Source organism: Schistocerca nitens, chromosome 4 (assembly GCF_023898315.1).
Source record: "Schistocerca nitens isolate TAMUIC-IGC-003100 chromosome 4, iqSchNite1.1, whole genome shotgun sequence".
In the NCBI taxonomy this organism is placed as follows: Eukaryota; Metazoa; Arthropoda; class Insecta; order Orthoptera; family Acrididae; genus Schistocerca; species Schistocerca nitens.
Window position 1 is genome coordinate 567,501,187 of NC_064617.1, and position 19,638 is coordinate 567,520,824.

Consider the following 19,638-nt stretch of genomic DNA (forward strand, 5'->3'; position numbering starts at 1 on the left):
TTATGATTTATCTTGGACTTTACAAAATTATTTGGAGGAGAATTTGGTATTTTTATTTTTCTACATGTTACACACTCAGGAGGCTATAAATAAGGCTCGATATAATAATTTGATAAAGACAGTTTAATAAGTGATGGAGAAACTTATCAGGTTACACCTATATACTGGTAATGGTAAGTCGCAATGTGTGCCCTTCGGATTCCACAGTGATGACGGCACAGCCTTTTCTTTTTCACCTACGTAAATCCTTATCAATAATTTTACACCTACAGCTTCATCTTTGGAGATTTAGTGTCCCACTATATGACAAAAATAGGTCATACCAAACTGTGATCTCCACCTTGGGTCCTACTAACTGCAGCATATCAGCTCTTCTGCAGAAGACAATAATGATCACTCTACACCCAAATAATATTTAAAAATGCTGCTGGCGATCGTATATAAGTTACTGTATCATTTTCATTTAGGGAGAGAAAAAAATCATACCAATCATCTTTTGAAACTTAAGCCGAATTAAGCAGACATAAAATCAGAATTCGCATTTATTACTTTAATCATATTTTCTTGCGAACAATTTAATGTTTTCTTTCATTAGCACCATCATGTTAAAAAAAAAAAAAAAAAAAAAAAAAAAAAAAAAAACCATGAGGGCAAAAGTTACAAACATTAAAGAACGAAAATGATTGTATTAACGTGACACCACAAAGAAAGTACTACAGACGCACACTAAAAATGAACAACAGTAGTTAAAGGTCTAAAATACTGACCGCTTTTTTCCCTCTGGACCAACTCGTCCTTGCGGTGGAGATGCTGGCAACCTGCAAGAACAAGACGATTCTGAAAAACTTTCCATTACTCGTGCAAACCAAGTGATGAGTATAGTAGTTTGCAACGTATCAGAAAGACTGTGCATATTCTGAGTTTTAAGGCCTCCTTCATTATCAAATACACACCATTATGTCACAATGAACCTTTTTACCCTTCAGCTAAAGCTAGTGCTACCGTGATGTGCACAGGGGGTTTGAAAGGATATAATCATTTAATTTAATTGTGGATAAGCCTATAAAACATCTTAAAATACACAACGAGAAAATGTATTATTGACTCACCTGAGATCGTAAAACATTACAATTCGATTTAAGCAACCTTACTCCGCTAACCCTACCCACAGTAGCCGCCATCATGCACAGAAGGACCACCAATGTAGTCAAAATGGAATTTAAGTTATTTAATTTTTAAGGTTGAGAAAAATAAGTTAATAGCCTTTATAAAATCAGTTATTGCTTTTATTTGCACATTCATTGCTGTATGAATGCTGATAAAGAGCTTTCATTTTAAATGCGCTCTCTATCTTTAGCTGACGTCATTAAAAGTTTTGGTCGCCATTTGCGTGCGACGAAGCTCAGTTGTGATTTGTGGTGCAGATGCGGAAGGGAGTTGTGAACTGTCGCAGTTGACGATTGCAGGGACGATCTGTATACAACATGAGCACCGGAATGCCAGAACTTGGAAGCAAGATAAGTTTGATATCGAAGGCAGATATACGTTATGAAGGAAGATTATTTACTCTCGATCCACAAGAGTGCACAATTGCTTTGGCCAATGGTAAAAAGATCTGACTGTATTTTGTAACAGTTAGTGATTATTTTATGTGTATGTATTTAAAAACCTACTTGTACGTAGCTAATAACGTTTATCATCAGTTAGTCATAGTCTTTATGACATTTGCTGACAGATGTTTTCAGATGTGTTTTGTTTCGTGTCTAGGAAATTCGTGCAATGAAAGTGTATGAAATTACTTTAGACATTAAGAAATTTGTTAGTACCTGTAAATTAAACGCGGAAAATATTTTCTCCACAATTTTTAGTCCGCTCGTTTGGGACGGAGGATCGGGAGACGCAGTATCGCGTCGCCCCCCAGAATGAAGTTTATGATTACATCTTGTTTCGCGGCTCAGATATAAAAGACATTAGAGTGGTGAATAATGTCGGACCTCTTCCAAATGATCCTGCCATCGTACAGGTAAGTTTAAAACTGGTGGATGTTCCGTAAGTTTCCAGCTTTTCCGTCCCCCGTCATCATCGTATGCATCTGATATCATAGGACGCGCTGCATATGCTACTTTTCTTAGGCTGTCTGTAAACAGTCTTAATAAATCGGCAGTAGCTGTCAACATTGAAACGGCTACCTGCATTTAATGCAGCTGCTTAAGAGATTTTTCTTAAATTCTCAGTTTCAGCAGATTGCGGACTAGGAATGCTTATTTCGCAGCTTTTTATGATGGTAATTACTAGGCTATACATCGATTAGGAACCGTGGGTTGCCAAGTGCGAAATTGTAAGCTTCACTATTGTTTGAGGCTTACTACAGCATTTACTTTTGCTGTATCATTGATATAAATCTACGTTACATTACGAAAGTTTCACTTGTTGATTTTTGTGTTGGTCATGTAATTGGTACTAAACATTTTGACCAGGCTGTTTGGTTAAAGTAAACGCCATTCAATAACTCTGGGCAGTTTCAAGCTGTAACTCATTTTAATGTGGACTCATCCTCAAAATGCATGTGCCACTCAAATTTACATGTGGCATAGTCGTCAGTGGACTCCTCACTGAAATGTTTTATCACTTAGATTTGTGATTTAATGACCTTTTAGTGCAGGTAATAAGTCCTCATAAGGTAATGCCTGTTGTTCAATTTAAATGTGCCAAGCACTTTGAGGAAAAATCGGCTGTTCTATGTCTAATGCAAAATGGACATGGAAGAAAATTGTTCTATTGTATTGATGTCCTGCATGTAAACTTAAAAGCTGCTGTGCACTCAGTGTGGTCCATGATTAAGCAAGAACAGACATAAATTTCATTTGTCATCTTGTAGGTTCTCTTTAGCTGCTACTGTTCATAAGTGACTGTAGTGTAATGGGCCCTTCAAATGTTGAATTGGAAGTGAGTGTGTTAGCACAATCCCTGGGAATCATAATTTTGAAAGGCTTCTTATTTTAACAAAAGCCTTCAGAAAGTATTAATTCAATATACATTAGCAAATGGGAGACTGTCATTATTGCAGACTCCATTAGGCATCAGGATAGTGTCAGATTTAGAATTGAAAGAATGAGGCAAGCATATTCTATATCAACAAAGAAGTTCTAAGCTTTCACGTTAAGTGGAATTGCAATAGAATGTGTTGATGGGTCAAACCTGAATCGGCTTCATTTTGTGGACATAGTAATGTTTAGGCCTACCTTAAAAAATGTAGATAAAAATCAGCAAATGTAAAAACTTAACACAGCCAGTTTGAAAGTAGGCTTTAAAGTAAGATTGTATGAAATGAGACAGAAGTGGTGGTGGTGGTGGTGGTGGTGGTGGTGGTACATGTAAATAGGTGTCCTAGCTTTAGGGACTTTCTCTCTAGGGAGAAGAGATTTGATAGCTTGAGGAAGGTTAAAAAGGACCAGACCACAGGATGAGGTACCCACCTGTTGATCAGGGGAGGGTGGCATAAATTAATTACCAAGCCATAGAATAAGTTCAGTCTTTGTGTTTGACAGGTGAAGACAATGACTGGTGGTGGTGATAATAAAAAATACTGATCAGAAAGTAGTGGAGTAATGTATGTTTGAGGCTGACAGGAATGCAGGAAAACACATTCCAGGGCACAGACTGGAGTGGAGGAGGAAGTTTTACTGAAATGAAATGGTTGTTGGTAGTACACACACATGAATAATTGGTAACTGAAGTAAGGGAGGTATTTGCTGGATAATAGTTTCTAACTTTGTTCTGGTAGTTTAAATTCAATCAAATCATATCTAGGTTTTTGGGTGAGCTTGTTGAACTCAAAATACTGTAGTACTGTAGTTAACATCCAGTTTGTTAAATTTAACTCACGAATTCCCAGTGGAGCAGATCAGTCATGTCATTTCCATCTAATCTTTGTGACAACACGTTCAGCCAGGTTTGTTTGCTTAATGCTGGTGAAATCAAAGTTGCAGACTGTCCTTTCATAAAACTGATTAGCACTGTTCAATAGAGCAGAGAGTAGCTGGTGCAAATTGGACAAGTATGTTTTTGTTGTCTGTCTTGAGGTCAGCAGCACAACATTGAAAACAGTCCAGATTAACTGAGGAACTGAATACTGCTTTGCCAACACAAAAGTAACTTGCCTTCTAGTGTAAACTGAGTTATTACTTTGGTTAAGCTACAGATAAGGTGGTCACAACTGGTGTTCCAAAGCTAATAAAAGTGAAAAGAATTGTTTCCATTGCTAAGTTTTCTTTTAGGATGAAGCATGCATCCTGTATTGGCAGGTTCAGTTGACTGAACATTCCTACCTCTTCCAGTTGAGTGAGATGTTCCTGATGTGAACAAGGTGCCAGGCACTGAATTGCAGAGTAGTTGTGTAGAGTAAGGTAACACAGTGGTTGTAAAAGATTTGCTTCTGTGAGGCTCTTGTGTAATATCTCTGGCCATCTACAGAGAGGTTTTCTATGTTTCTTTAAATATAAGGTGAATGCTGGGATTTTTTCTTGACAAAAGTGTGAGATTTTCTTGGCCCCCATCTGTTATCCTCATTTGTGTTTTGGTAAGACATTAAATCTGCTATAGTTTCTAAAACTTGTCAGTGTGTGTGTAAACTGCTTAATTTGGTTTTCTCAGGAGCAGCATTAATAGAGGACCTGGGTGCAGAAACATTCCACAAAGTCTAATGAAAGGGCCTTAGAAAAGAAGCTATGGTGAGCTCTGTTCTTTGCCCGCTTGGGGGGACTGTATACTATAGGCAATTTTGAGTTCTGGGCGGGAGCAATTGTGTGCTTCATTGATGCTGGTGATAGCATAGCTACTGGCAGGGCCACTGACACTAGACAGCCTTCAATGGAAGGCATGAAATATCCCATAACATAAGGAAGGCTGTTTATTCTCCAAGGAACTCTTAACATTGGTTGGGTCAACAGAGGCATCTGATCCTGCCCGTCGGCTTTGACCCGTGACGTAAGGGTGTTGCGGTGTCTGACCTCATGACAGTGCAGAGTTTAGTTTGAGTGTGTTGTTTGTTGATGTCATCTTATTGGGATTGGTAGTGTCTTCCAGTGGTGTGTGTGTGTGTGTGTGTGTGTGTGTGTGTGTGTGTGTGTGGTCCGCATGTTGTGGTGTATAGGGTTCATTTGGGTGCCGGTGCTTGAAGTGTGTGTTTATCGGTTGTGACTGTTACAGAAGAACAGAAATTAGTGAGTTAAGAATTAAGTTTCCAGGTATCTGGATACCTGCCACCCCAGTTGCGTAAGGCTTGATGAGGCATGCAATATTCTACCAGAGTTCACATTTGTTTCTGTAGTTGCTTATGGGATTCCTGTGGTGTGATTCAAATTTACTCCTGATGGGACAAATTTGTCTAGTAACACCTACTCATCCAACAAATAGCTTGTATGGTCCACCCAAAAAGTCTTAGAATTGTAGTAGCAGGACACTAGTCAAACAGTTCAGTCATAATCAAGAGAGCAAAGGGAGCCTCTGAGATCTGCTCTTTCTATGTTCACAAGGGGTAGTAGGGCAGTACTGGTTCCTTAAGAAGTGTTAAATTATTTCAACATGAAAGTAGATTTCTTAGAATGAAGATTGCAACCATTATGATCATGAGAATGCATTTATCATTCTCCCAGTTCCAGTGCATTGTGATTGGCTGAAAGCTGTTTGTGGCTGCCAGTAGATAGTCACAACTAGTTCAGACTGACCAGAGAAATTTCTGGTGAGGCCAGTGTTCAGTAATCTTGCTCCAAAGAGCTTTTTGTTAAGTCCCATAGTTTTCTTTTGGAAGAAGACAATTCCTAGGTTTCTTCTGGCCTATTAGAGAGACAGCACATTTCAATCTTGTAATAATTTAATGTCCTAATCTAATTTTATTCCCTTGAGAGATATTTCTGCAGACACAGTGTAGAAATGAATCCTGGGGTATAAGGCCCATCCTTCCTACCTCCGGATGTTAGATGCTGTCAACCATGCAGGCATTCGAATATTGACTGGAGCCTTTCAGACCACTCCAGTTCAGAGCCTGTGTGCACAGGCTGGTGAACCACCACTCTGGATTCGGCGACGTATCCTTTTGGCTCAACAGACGCTGAAAATCTCAGCGTCACCTCAGTCGTTGGCATTTAGTTCAGTGATCCAACCCACCTTCGAACAACTATTCAGGAATCAACCCCATGCGACCCAGCCATTTGGTATACATGCTACGGCCTGCCTCGAGGATCTGGATCTCTCTGGCATGAAAATACATACCCAGGGATGGAACGCACTGTTGCCTTGGTGTCTTCAGAGGCCCAAAGTGATTTTAAGCCTGACGCAGTACCCGAAAAATTGTACTCCAGATATGGTTTTTACAACTTTGTTTTTGTCTATTTTAAGTACGTACCATCATCGTTTTATTGTTATTTATACAGATGGATCCCAGCAGGAGAATGCTCTTGGTTGTTCTGTGGTTTTCCCTGATAGGGTTTTTAAAGTGTGTCTTCCAGAACAATTTACAATTATGATGCGGAGTTATATGGCATTCTAATGGCACTGGAGAGGGTTCACAGACATCACCGTATGAGTTTTCTTGTCTGTTCTGACTCTTAGTGCACTGCAAGCACTTCACCAAATGTATCCGGTAGACCCGCTGATTCAGCTGATCCATGACTGCTTACAGCAGCTCCAACGCCATGGCAAGGTGGTGATCTTTTGCTGGGTACCTGGCCATGTTGGGATACAGGGTAACGACATGGCTGATAAAGCTGTCAAGGAAGCATGTTGGGATGGTGCTGTCCATCAATGCTCCATCCCGCTGTATGCCATTATCTCATTTTCTGACAGATGCATCATGTGTCAGGGGTTGCAGGTGTCGGACAATAAACTGACCACAAAAGCTTGGCAGACTTCGTATCAGCCTCGCCGCTGTAAGGAGGTTTTGCTTACCAGACGGTGCATCAGGCATAGCCCTTTCACACATAGCTTCCTCTTCTGGGGGGAGGATCCACCTTTCTGTGAAGTCTGTGGCATGCTACTTTCAGTTCAGCGTATTGTGGCTACATGTGTCCTGTATACTGATAATAGGTCAGCCGTTGGTCTCACTGAGATCTGCCCACCGTCCTTGCAGATACCGATACCAGTGTTAAGAGTGGTGAAATTTTGTGAACTATCAGGCCTCATCCCTAAACTGGTGGGGAAGGGCGGCAGACTTTAATACGTTATAAACTGCACTGCATGTGGGGGCAGCCTTCGTCCGCACCCGTGAGATTTCCTGTTGATTTTTCGTCAGGGCACTGATGACTGTGATGTCGAGTGCCCCCTCAACCCAACTCATAATCATCACAAAATAAGTATAAAAACAAAGTTCTCACTATCCTGTGTTAACTCTGCTTTCCAAATGGATAAATTTATCTCATTCCATGCAAGGATCAAATCGGTCAGATAGCTGTAGGTTGCAAATTACACTTCCTATAAATGACATGCAAACATTAACTTGGTTCACTTTAGAGAGGAGGTGGCATACATTGAAACAAGCATGCTATACTGTTACATATATTGGCGAAATTAAGCTGCATACCAAATGCATAACCACTGGACACATTGCAAGTTCTTAACTTAATCAGTGCTATTTTCTTGAAATTATCTAATTTCCACCATTTGCTGTTTTTGGACATAAATTAGACAGTAGTCCATTAACATGGGGACTAATTAACTATGTATTGTCAGTTGGCAACAAAATGTAACAAAATCAAGACAATCTTACCGAATTTATCATTTGTGTATAATCAAAGTATGTAAAAAAAAAAAGGGTGATAAGTAGGAACTTACTGTTATTTTGTCTCATTGCTGTGCCAAGAAGAGCTGAACACAACTGAGAAGCAGAAACCTTTCTTTCATTCATTGTAATCAATGTTTTTGGGAAACATGCAACTGTCATTCATTTAAATAATGAAACACTGTACCAGTTAAATATTTGCTTGCTCAGCAAGACAAGTTTTGAAAATTTGTCATGGACAAATATTTATGTAAGTGTTGTGTGTTCTGCCTCTTGGACTGTAGTAGTCGTCGAGGTTACAAGGTACTGTGCCTCTTCAGTCACGCAGAAAACCAGAAGTACACAGTGTGAAATTTCACAAACAGTTTGACTGCACAATAAAGTTAGAGAGGTACCACAATACACCTAAAACATGACACAAAATGCTTAGGTAAAAATTTGCTCTTGAGTGAGAAAAATCTTGAAATGCACAGTGATAAACATGAAGAAAGTAAATACTGGGTGCAGTGTCGCAAAAGCAAATCGGAAACATTTGAAGACAAATGCGATCATTTGTGATAACTTCAATGGAACAGATGTATTACTATGTCCCATGAAGTACCTAAACTTAAGGAACGCAGGATCTTAAGTGACTACTCTGTTGTAACTGAATTGCAAAAGACCTGTCTCCTGTAAAGGTGTGGTTACCTTCACAGATACAATGGAGATGAATCCTGAGAAATTGTCTGAAGAATGGAGAAAACAAGGGTGTTGTGGAAGTGCAGAGCTATGAAGAGTCAATGGCATTGGAAAGAACTGCAGCATTTATTGTAATGTTGAACAGCTGGGAATTACGTGAATGTATTCTTTCCGGCTAAACTGCCTTAAGGTTCAAAGTTTGTTTCCAATACAGTGCAATGCTTGAAATGATTTGGTCATGGATGTATGGCGTGTACCAGTAGGGCTACATGTGGAAGTTGTTGAGGCTCAGCTCATAAATCAGGTGACTCTTGTACACTCTTCCAAAATGTCTATACTTTCCTGGTGATCACCCAGTGTGGAGCAGGATATGTGGAATTTCTAAGGAAAGGAAGATACGGGAGTTAAGAGATGTGTACCCTTTGATGAAACTAAAACAGCTTTCAAAGCTAAGAAAAATCTCACTCACTACTTTCTTGTTGACCCTTAAGGAGCCAGATGCTGGAGTGTGATTGCTCCACACAAACCCAAAGTGCAGTTTCAAGTAAGAGTACATATACTTGTCAGTGTACCTGTGAGTAAAATGCTACACTTCTTGACCCTGAAACCATTTGGGAGATGGGACTGACATGGAACCTTGGCCACACACCACGGCACACAGACTGCCCGAACTGTTCTGTCTACCAATGCAGCCAACACTTCCCATAAATGAAGAGAAAGTTCCACAAAAGTGGCTCACAATTGAAAGTGGCAGCTAAACAATCTGGTCAGTGAGTGCTCTGCCTTTGAGTGTAATTCTGTTTTTGATAAGGATATCTGAAGGGCTGGGGACCATTGCTAATCAATGGCTCCCACAGGAAAGTGTGTATTGTAATGGAATTTAAAGGTGTTGACTGCATTTGAAAGAATTTTATATCTGGCCCAAGAGACTGTTGTGCATCTACTTAAAAGAAAGCCATTTTAAAGTTGCACACCTGCATTAACTGGCTTCCATTCCTACAGGAAGGATGATCTTCATGGAGACAAGATTAAGAATGGTGCAGCTGTTCGTCAATGACAGATACTATTCCTGTCTTGTCCATCCTACCATGGTCGCACAGCCAGTCGCATTGGAAGTTCTTGCATCAGCTAAGATAACAATGTGTTTGATACCTTCAACCTCCGATCTGTTGGATGTATGTGTACTGTCGGAGCTCATTTTGAGTATTCTCTTTCTGTTTACCCCTCTCGTCCATTTAGAGAATTTCTGCCTTTTGAACTAGGGTCAGGTGACACTCTTCTTCAGACACACGGTCATCTTCAGCCATTGACCTTTGTTTCTGCTCCCCAGCTATTGCAGAGACAGATGAGTAGGAAGTGATAATTTGCATGCTAGTGACCACTTTCCAATTTGGATCCATGTGCCAACTCTGGTGGTGGTCGAAAGTAGACGGCAAAGATGGGTGCTTCAAAGGGCAAATAGGTTGGGACAGTCAACAGGCTGTCTTCAAACAAGAATGTGCACTGGAGATGGACTGCATCAAATGGGAGATCAACTGAGCTGCTACAGATTCCATTTCCCAGTCTAGCAACCACCTTGGATAACAGCCTGTTCCTTGGTGAAATTAAGAATGTATTTGAAAATTGGAGTAGGCGTGCAGCTTTGATGAAATTTACAGTAATTTCCAAGAATGATTGCCTCTCGAAGTTGTGGGTTCCAAATGATAAAATTGAATGTGCGATCCTAAATCGATCATGTGACTCTGGTGGCTGGTGTTATTATCAGTTATTTGTGATTGTCATTTTTCTGTTTTCCATTGTTCCCTCAGTTTCTCTAAATTACATACCGCTGCGAATTATGAGTTGCAAAGGAAACACCGACAATTTGTCGGTAGTGAGTGGGAGGTCTGGTGTTCTTGATGTTTCTTCGGCTGATTCTCTCACATGGTAAGATCTAATTCCATGCTTAACCCAAATATAAAATTGACTTTTGTCGCAAATATGGAGTACTACCGGATGAGGAAACAAGGGACTGTGTAGACTGTGGTGGTACAAAGTGTGTAAAACTTTGTAAGAATAGTTGCGATGCTTACATACCATTACAATTTCATTGCGGACAGTGCGGAAAACGAAAGATATCAGGAAGAATACATGGTTCGACTCTTCCAAATTATGCATCCAGACCAGTGTAATTCTTCTATCTTGCTGGATTAGAGACTACACCTTGGAAGCAACAGCATCGGAAACTGACTTATCTGTTAATACCATGTGTGACAATTTCGGGTTTTTCAGAGAAGTGTGTTATGTGGTCGTGACGAACGAAAGTGTACAGATTATTGGACTGAGTAAAGTTGTGGAAGTGGAAGAGTCTCACATAACAAGGAAGAACCAGGGAGCACAACCTTCAAAGAGTGAAATCGATAATATTTAGGTATTTGGTGGAATTGAAAGAGTCCTGGATATGTTCCATTGTTAGAGAATTGTCCAAAGACAAGGTTACTTTAGTGCATCTGATAAAGCACTTCATACTACCTGGTAGTGAAGTCATTACAGACTGGTTTGTCCTACAAGACACTAAAAGCAGGATTCAACCAGAGTTTGTCAACAACTCAGTAGAGTTCTTGTCTTCAGATGATCACATTGTATACATGTAGAACATTGAGCGGCTATGGGAATCTGTGAAGTCTTCCATTAAGAGAAGGGTGTCAAAGACTGAGAGACGAACTATACTTGTTTCAGTACCTCTATTTCCACAACTTGCATTTGCAGGGAAAAGTTAACGTGTAACACTCTACCCATATTCTTGAGTGATATTGGCAGAGTTTACCCAGGCTGTGGCAAAAAAGGAATTGTTCCCGTAGCGTACACAACACATTGACTTTCACATAACACCGATGACGAGTAAGGTAAGTTGTCTCCTTTGCAGCTACAAGAATTTTTGTGATGCTCTTTTGTTGTTTCTGTAGTGACAATTGTAAACGTATTCACAACGCTGGCCAGCAGAGCCGCATGATCGATTTAGGATCACATGTTCACTATGTCTCGTTTGGACCCCGCACTTAAATAGGTAATCATTCTTCGAAATCACCAAATTTACACAAGATTTAATTACAGAAAATCGTTATGCCTTCAGGTCTGCAAGAGCATAAGCAACATGAGTAATAAAAGAACAGAAGAGTAACTCCTGGAAGGAATTAATGACGTCTATTAATTGATAACTTTAACTGCACAACTTTGGGAATCAATAAAGCAGACTTCAGGCAATGGCAGTTCATCTTCCCATACGGCCTTGAGAAATGGTCTTGGTGGACATAGTGGACACGACTATAGATACAACTTGAATCTCAGCTGAACACTTCACCACCACTGTGTCATCTGGACGAACATCCAGAGTTCCATATGTTCTGCAGGACTATGGAGAGGTGGCTCCAGTTCTTTTTGTGTGACGAAGTCTGTTCTCCTATTCTGCATATGGGAATTGGAATCTGCTTTGTCTGCAGCCAGACATACTGCTCAGGGAACACATCACCGATCGTGCCATTTTCAGTCATCTGTGTCCTGGAGCCAGAGGCAAACTCCAGTTTTGTTTGACCAGTTTGGTTTGATGGACAGTACCCTGTCACTTCAAAGGACTCAATATTAATTCCGTTATGGAAACCAGACAAGGATTGTGCCAACCCTAACCATTACTAAAGTGAAGCCCTCAAGAGATGCCTTGACAAGACTGTAGAGCGCATTGTCAACTTTTGCCTTTCCTGTTTCCTTGAATCCCGAGGTCACCTGTGCTATTCCGAATGAGGTCTCAGGCTCTACTATCGTTCCCTTGACAATTGTATTGGAGATGATGATATGGGAGTCATAAAAAGGAAATTGTCTGTGTCTGTGTCTGTGTCTGTGTCTGTGTCTGTGTCTGTGTCTGTGTCTGTGTCTGTGTCTGTGTCTGTGTCTGTGTCTGTGTCTGTGTCTGTGTCTGTGTCTGTGTCTGTGTCTGTGTCTGTGTCTGTGTCTGTGTCTGTGTCTGTGTCTGTGTCTGTGTGTGTGTCTGTGTCTGTCTGTGTGTGTCTGTGTCTGTCTGTGTGTGTCTGTGTCTGTCTGTGTGTGTCTGTCTATGTGTGTGTCTGTGTCTGTGTGTGTCTGTGTCTGTGTGTGTCTGTCTGTCTATGTGTGTGTCTGTGTCTGTGTGTCTGTCTGTCTGTCTATGTGTGTGTCTGTGTCTGTGTGTCTGTCTGTCTGTCTATGTGTGTGTCTGTGTCTGTGTGTCTGTCTGTCTGTCTATGTGTGTGTCTGTGTCTGTGTGTCTGTCTGTCTGTCTATGTGTGTGTCTGTGTCTGTCTGTCTGTCTATGTGTGTGTCTGTGTCTGTCTGTCTGTCTGTCTGTCTATGTGTGTGTCTGTGTCTGTCTGTCTGTCTGTCTGTCTATGTGTGTGTCTGTGTCTGTCTGTCTGTCTATGTGTGTGTCTGTGTCTGTGTGTCTGTCTGTCTGTCTATGTGTGTGTCTGTGTCTGTGTGTCTGTCTGTCTGTCTATGTGTGTGTCTGTGTCTGTGTGTCTGTCTGTCTGTCTATGTGTGTGTCTGTGTCTGTGTGTCTGTCTATGTGTGTGTGTCCCGACCTCTGGCTCTTTCCTTCCCTTTCTCCCTCTCTGGGAGTACGGTTTGTGCCTACGTTCGGAGACTGACGCTCGTAAATGTAACACATTCCTCACCTTCTCTGCTTGTCTTGTCTTCATCCTTCCTTTGTCCTTCTCTTTTCCTTACCTCTTCTCTTTACCCTTTTCTCTGCTGCGGCGTTTGAGACCTCTCTTCTTTCCTTTCCCTTTCTTTGTTTTTCTCTTTCTTCCTCCCTGTGCGTGTCTGAAGGCCGACCCACACATTTTTGTGCGTAGCCGGTGACGGGGTAACGTGTAATTCCCCGCCCCAGGTAGACAGGTAGGACACGTACGTACCCCCTGGTAACGGCCAGGCCCAGGGAGGGGTGATTACCCGAGCTGATACCTTCCGAAAGTGCCGATTGGTCCCTCCGTCCGTTTGTCGGGAGGTGTGAACAATCACCTAAGGTGGGAGTGCCCTCAGAGAGGGCCCCCACAAGGGAGGAGCACGCCATCGGAGACGCTGGTAATCATGGAGGATCCTTCCGCAATGGTTTCCTCACCTTCCACTATGTCTGCTCACAAGCGGAAGTTCACTGAGTCTCAGCCACAGACAGTTCTTCCATCGTTGCCACAGTTCCTTGTTGTTTCTCGGTCTGACGAAGGTCACGACTTCTGCATGGTCAACCCTTTCATTATTCAGAAAGGTGTCGACGCAATTGCAGGTCCTGTAAAGTCTTGTTCCAGATCACGGAATGGCACCTTGTTGTTAGAAACAGTCAGTGCCCTCCAGGCACAAAAATTGCTGCGTACTTCACTGCTCCACACCTTCCCTGTCCGGGTTGAAGCGCACCGCACTTTAAATTCCTCGCGTGGAGTCGTTTATACACGCTCCCTCGATGGATTGTCTGACAAAGAAATTCAGCACTACCTATCTGACCAGGGCGTAACGGCTGTTCATAGTTATGAAAAGGGTTGACACGAACATCATTCCAACCCACACTGTCTTCTTGACATTTGACAAAGTTCAACTCCCATCGAAAATCAAAGCAGGCTATGAGATAATTTCCGTTCGCCCTTATGTCCCAAACCCTACGCGTTGCTATCGGTGTCAGCGGTTCAATCACACCAGCCAGTCCTGTTCCAATCCGGCTAAATGTTACGTGTGGCAAGGATGCCCATGAGGGTGCTTGTCCACCTCCATCCCCTCGCTGCATCAACCACGCTGGGTGACCACGCTGCTTCCTCTAGAGATTGCCCCGTTTTTAAAGACGAAAAGCTCATCCAGGAAATCAGAGTGAAGGAAAAGGTGTCGACCTTTGCTGCTCGAAAATTATTTGCTAGTCGACAGCCCACCGTGCCTCAGACAGGAAAATACAGCACTGTCCTTGCTTCTCCTTGGCCAACAAAGGAGGCGGCCACGCAGACTTGCGACCTCACCTTTAGTGCCACGGTCGTCAGATCGGCCAGTGCAAAGATCGCCCGTTCAACCTCACCACTTTCGCCTGCCCACTCTATGGCTCACCCTTCATCGGGTTCTGCTAAATCTCGAGCCCAAGTCACACCCGGACTTCCAAAAAAGAGCACACTCGTGAAGATTTTGTACGTACCCCAACTTCGCAACAGTCGGTTCCTCCTCCATCTAAACATCATATTTCCAAGAAGGCTACTAAGAAACCCAGTTCTCCTTCTCCGCCATGGCATGTCCCATCTACAGCACCACCTGGCGGAAATCGCCCTCGGCCGTCTTCTGTGTCGCCGGGGCGTACTGCTGGCGGCCAATCAATCGGCCGATCGCTGGTGGCAGGAGCTGCTCCTGAACAACCTATGGATCAGGATCTTCTGCCTTCGGCTGAATGCCATTCCGTGCTGTCGGTCGCAAGCTCTGAGCAGTCGATGAGTTGACAGCAACCTTGGTCACATTCCTCCATTATCCATTCACCCTACGTCCGTTATCCATTCACCCTACGTCCATTATCCACTGGAATATCCGCGGCATTCGAGCCAATCGGGATGAATTGTCGATCCTCTTACGATCCTACTCGCCGGTCATCTTTTGTCTTCAGGAAACAAAGCTGTGTCCCCATGACCGCTTTGTTCTCCCCCATTTTCAGTCCGTCCGATTTGATCTCCGTTCTGTTGAAGGCACTCCAGCCCATGGAGGACTCACGATTCTTCTCCATGATACTCTCCATTATCACCCAATCCACTTAAACACTTCCTTCCAAGCTGTCTCTGTCCGTCTTTCCCTTTCTGGATATACCTTTTCTCTTTGTACTGTATACATTCCATCGTCCACACCAATGGCACAAGCTGATCTCCTTCATCTTCTTGGTCAGCTTCCACCCCCCTATTTGCTGGTTGGAAACTTCAGTGCCCACCACCCGCTTTGGGGATCTCCACATCCTTGTCCACGTGGCTCACTATTGCTAGACGTCTTCCACCAAGCGGATCTAGTTTGTCTCAACACTGGGGTCCCTACATTTTTGTCTGCCTCCACGACAAATTTCTCTCACTTGGACCTTTCGGTCGGTACTGTTCTGCTAGCTCGGCACTTCGAATGGTTTGCCCTTGACTATACACACTCGAGTGACCACTTTCCATGTGTCCTTCGACTGCAGCCTCAACTGCCATGTATGCGCCCGCGACGCTGGAAGTTTGCCCAAGCCGATTGGACACTTTTTTCATCTCTAGCGACATTTGATGACAGTCACTTTCCCAGTGTTGACGATGAGGTCACAAATATTACTGACGTTACTCTTACAGCTGCGGAATGTTCAATACCACGCACCTCCGAATTGCCCCGGCGCCCCCCAGTTCCTTGGTGGAATGAGGCGTGCCGTGACGCAATACGTGAGCGGCGACGTGCTCTTCGCGTTTTCCGCCACCATCCTACTTTGGCCAACTGTATCCGCTATAAGCAGTTCCGTGCGCGATGCCGTCGCGTCATCCGCGATAGCAAGAAGGCAAGCTGGAAATTCTTTATTACCTCATTTAACTCCTTTACTCCCTCCTCGGAAGTTTGGAGTCGGCTTTGGCGGTTGTCAGGCGCGCCTAGTTTCTCCCCGGTCTCTGGGCTCACTGTCGTGCATGATACATTAGTGGACCCCGTTCCAATTTCTAACTCATTGGGTCAACACTTTGCCGAGATTTCGAGCTCTTCAAATTACCCGCCATCGTTTCTCCTGCAGAAATGTGCAGCAGAAGTGCGACATCTTGCTTTCTCCTCTCAAAATCGCGAAAGCTACAATACTGTTTTCTCCGTGCGGGAACTCCAACATGCACTCTCTTCTTCTCGCTCCTCTGCCCCAGGACCGGATGGTATCAACATCCAAATGTTGCTGCATTTACCACCCCATAGTCTGCGTTACCTCCTTCGCCTTTATAATCGAATTTGGACAGACAGTACTTTTCCCAGACGATGGCGGGAAGCTATCGTCGTTCCTGTTCCAAAACCTGGAAAGGACAAACATCTCCCCTCTAGCTATCGCCCCATTTCTCTCACGAGTAGTATATGTAAGATTTTGGAGCGCATGGTGAAGTGCCGTTTAGCTTGGTGGCTGGAGTCCCGAAGTCTTTTAACACCTGCCCAATGTGGATTCTGAAAGCATCGTTCTGCAGTTGACCATCTTGTTGCTCTCTCCAGTTATATTATGAACAATTTTCTCCGGAAACGCCAAATAGTAGCAATATTTTTTGATCTGGAGAGAGCATACGATACCTGTTGGAGGACAGGCATCCTCCGCACACTGTTCTCTTGGGGCTTTCGAGGTCGGCTGTCCCTTTTTCTTCGCGAATTTATGGCGGAGCGCACATTTCGAGTGCGGGTGAACACTATTCTCTCCCGTACTTTCTCCCAAGAAAACGGGGTACCCCAGGGCTCCGTGCTGAGTGTTGTACTGTTTGCCATTGCCATAAATCCAATTATGGATTGTCTCCGTCCTGATGTCTCGGGCTCCCTCTTTGTGGACGATTTTGCGATCTTGTACAGCTCTCAACGGACCAGCCTTCTTGAACGACGTCTTCAAGGATGTCTCGATCGCCTCCACTCTTGGAGCATCGAAACCGGCTTCGGTTTTTCTCCCAGTAAGACCGTTTGTGTTAATTTTTGGCGACGTAAGGAGTTTCTTCCACTCTCCTTACATCTGGGACCTGTCAACCTTCTGTTTTCGGATGTCACTAAATTCTTTGGTCTTACGTTTGACAGAAAACTGTGCTGGTCCTCCCACATTTCCTATCTTTCAGCTCGCTGTCTGCGGTCCCTCAACACCCTCCGTGTCCTGAATGGTACCTCCTGGGGAGCGGACAGAGTGGTCCTTCTCCGCCTCCATCGCGCCTTAGTGCACTTGAAATTGGACTGTGGCAGCATAGTTTACTCCTCTGCTCGGCTGTCTATTCTTCGTCGTCTCGACTCTATCCACCACCGTGGATTACGTTTAGTGTCTGGAGCTTTTTACACCAGCCCTGTGGAAAGCCTTTATGCTGAGACTGCTGAACCTCCGCTGTCCAATCAGCGAGCAGTCCTTCTGAGTCGTTATGCTAGCCATCTGTCTTCCATGCCTGCTAATCCAGCCCATGACATTTTTTCGACGCCTCCTTTGATGTAGGGTATGCAGGCCGCCCCCTCCTCCCTACTGCCACCGGGAGTCCGCTTCCGTCAACTGCTCCATTCTCTTTCCGCTTTCCTAAAACCTTCTTGACAACTTGGGGTACAGCACCGCCTTGGCTCCGTCCCCGGATCTGCCTGCTCCGTGACCTTCGTCTATTTCCCAAGGCTGGTACCCCTTAACTTGTCGGGCATTTGCTGCTCTGTGCACGAATGACGGAAGCCACATTTATTTACACCGATGGCTCGAAAACACTGTTAGGTGTACGGAGTTCCTATATTGTTGGCGACACCCCAAATCACTTTCGGCTTCCCGACCAGTGTTTGGTTTATACTGCGGAGCTTTACGCTGTTCTCTAGGCTGTCCACTACATGCGCCGCCATTAGCGGATACAGTATGTTATCTGCTCCGATTCTCTCAGCTCTCTCCTCAGTCTCCAAGCTCTTTACCCTGTTCACCCTCTGGTCCACCAGATTCAGGACTGTCTGCACTTGCTCCACCTGGGGGGCGTCTCGGTGGCGTTCCTCCGGCTCCCGGGACACGTTGGTATATGTGGAAATTAGGCAGCCGATGTAGCGACCAAGGCTGCAGTCTCTCTTCCTCGGCCAGCTATTCAATCAATTCCCTTCGCCGATCTACGGAGCGTTTTATGTCGTGGTGTTGTTCTTTTATGGCACGCACATTGGTCGACACTTTCCCATAATAAATTGCAGGACGTGAAAGCTCTTCCTTGTGCTTGGACCTCTTCCTCCCGAACGCATCGTCGGGAGGAGGTAATTTTAACTCTACTCCGGATAGGGCACTGTCCTTTTAGCCATCGACATCTTTTAAGTGGCGATCCTCCCCCACTCTGGCCCCACTGCTCTCAGCTGTGGACGGTAAGACACCTTTTAATTGAGTGCCCCTATTTTACTCCGTTACGCACCCGTCTACAGCTGTCGCCTGATATATCGTCAATGTTAGCAGATGACACGCGCTCGGCCGATCGCGTTCTCGAGTTTATTAGTGCCATTGAAATGACGTCAGTCATTTGAAGCTTTTTTGGGGACAACCAACCCCTTTCTGTAGTGGATTTTTAAGCCTTCTTCTGCTTTTAGTTTCTCCAATTTTTTGAGCTTTGCTCCCATTGCTGCTGGTCTCCATTTTCGGTTTTTTACTGTTTCCTAAGTCACGGACCGGGCGCTAATGACCATAGCAGTTTTGCGCCCTAAAAAAAGAGCCCCATTAAGTGTTCTTTGTTTGTAGATGACTTCATGGTGTAATTCTCCGATCTAATAAGACAACTGCAGTTTATCATCAGGAGCCTGGAAGGTTGGGCCAATGAAACTGGTTTTAGGTTCTCACCAGGGAAGACAGTGTTAAATATAACTGCACTCACCGAAGTTTTAACCAACCACAGCTAAAGATGGGATACAGTATTTAAATTTCCTTGGCTATGTGCACTTTCTTGGCCCTACACATGGACAAACCAAGGGGCTTTGCACACGTGGAAGACCTGTAAACAAAGATCACCAAATCACTGAATATTTTGAAAAATCTCAGCAGAAAACTGTAGGGAGCAAACAGGTCTGCCTTCTGAAGTTTTATAGGGTGTTAGTCAGATCATGGATAATGGCAGTGACCTAGGGCGCAGCAGGTACTTCCCATATAAAGATGTTAAATGTGGTCCATCTTGACAGCATTTAGATATTAACTGGAGCTTATTGGACCAACCCAGTTTGGAGTCCAGATTCAGAAGTGCTACCATCTGGCTTGACAGGCCTTGAAGATTTTAGCATTGTCACTGTTGTTCACATATAGTGTGGCAGTATAAGCAAACCGAGTGGCTGGGGAACTGTCCCTATGTGACCAAGCTATTTGGGATACATGCTATAGACTATCTCACAGATGTACAGGGTGGTCCATTGATAGTGACCAGGCCAAATATCTCACAAAATAAACATCAAACAAAAAAAAAGTACAAAGAACGAAAATCGTCAAGCTTGAAGGGGGAAACCATATGGCGCTATGGTTG

General features: G+C 43.8%; 2 protein-coding genes across 6 annotated transcripts in view; one reads left to right on the forward strand and one right to left on the reverse strand.

Annotated features, from left to right (window-relative positions):
* Window positions 1-1,234, reverse strand: part of LOC126251461 (cytochrome c1, heme protein, mitochondrial-like) — a 39,941-nt gene extending 38,707 nt beyond the window's left edge. Inside the window, exons 1-2 of the mRNA XM_049951891.1 lie at window positions 1,110-1,234; window positions 768-818 (exon numbers count right to left, since the gene is read on the reverse strand). Coding sequence (XP_049807848.1) covers window positions 768-818; window positions 1,110-1,184 — 126 coding nt within the window. The 5' untranslated portion in view covers window positions 1,185-1,234. The remainder of the gene's footprint in view (window positions 1-767; window positions 819-1,109) is intronic.
* Window positions 1,235-1,387: 153 nt separating this feature from the next.
* LOC126252926 (protein LSM14 homolog A) overlaps window positions 1,388-19,638 on the forward strand; it is a 156,864-nt gene continuing 138,613 nt past the window's right edge. For all 5 annotated transcript variants that reach the window (XM_049953917.1, XM_049953919.1, XM_049953921.1 and 2 more), the window contains exons 1-2: window positions 1,388-1,605; window positions 1,869-2,023. In XM_049953917.1, coding sequence (XP_049809874.1) covers window positions 1,485-1,605; window positions 1,869-2,023 — 276 coding nt within the window. In that variant the 5' untranslated portion in view covers window positions 1,388-1,484. The remainder of the gene's footprint in view (window positions 1,606-1,868; window positions 2,024-19,638) is intronic.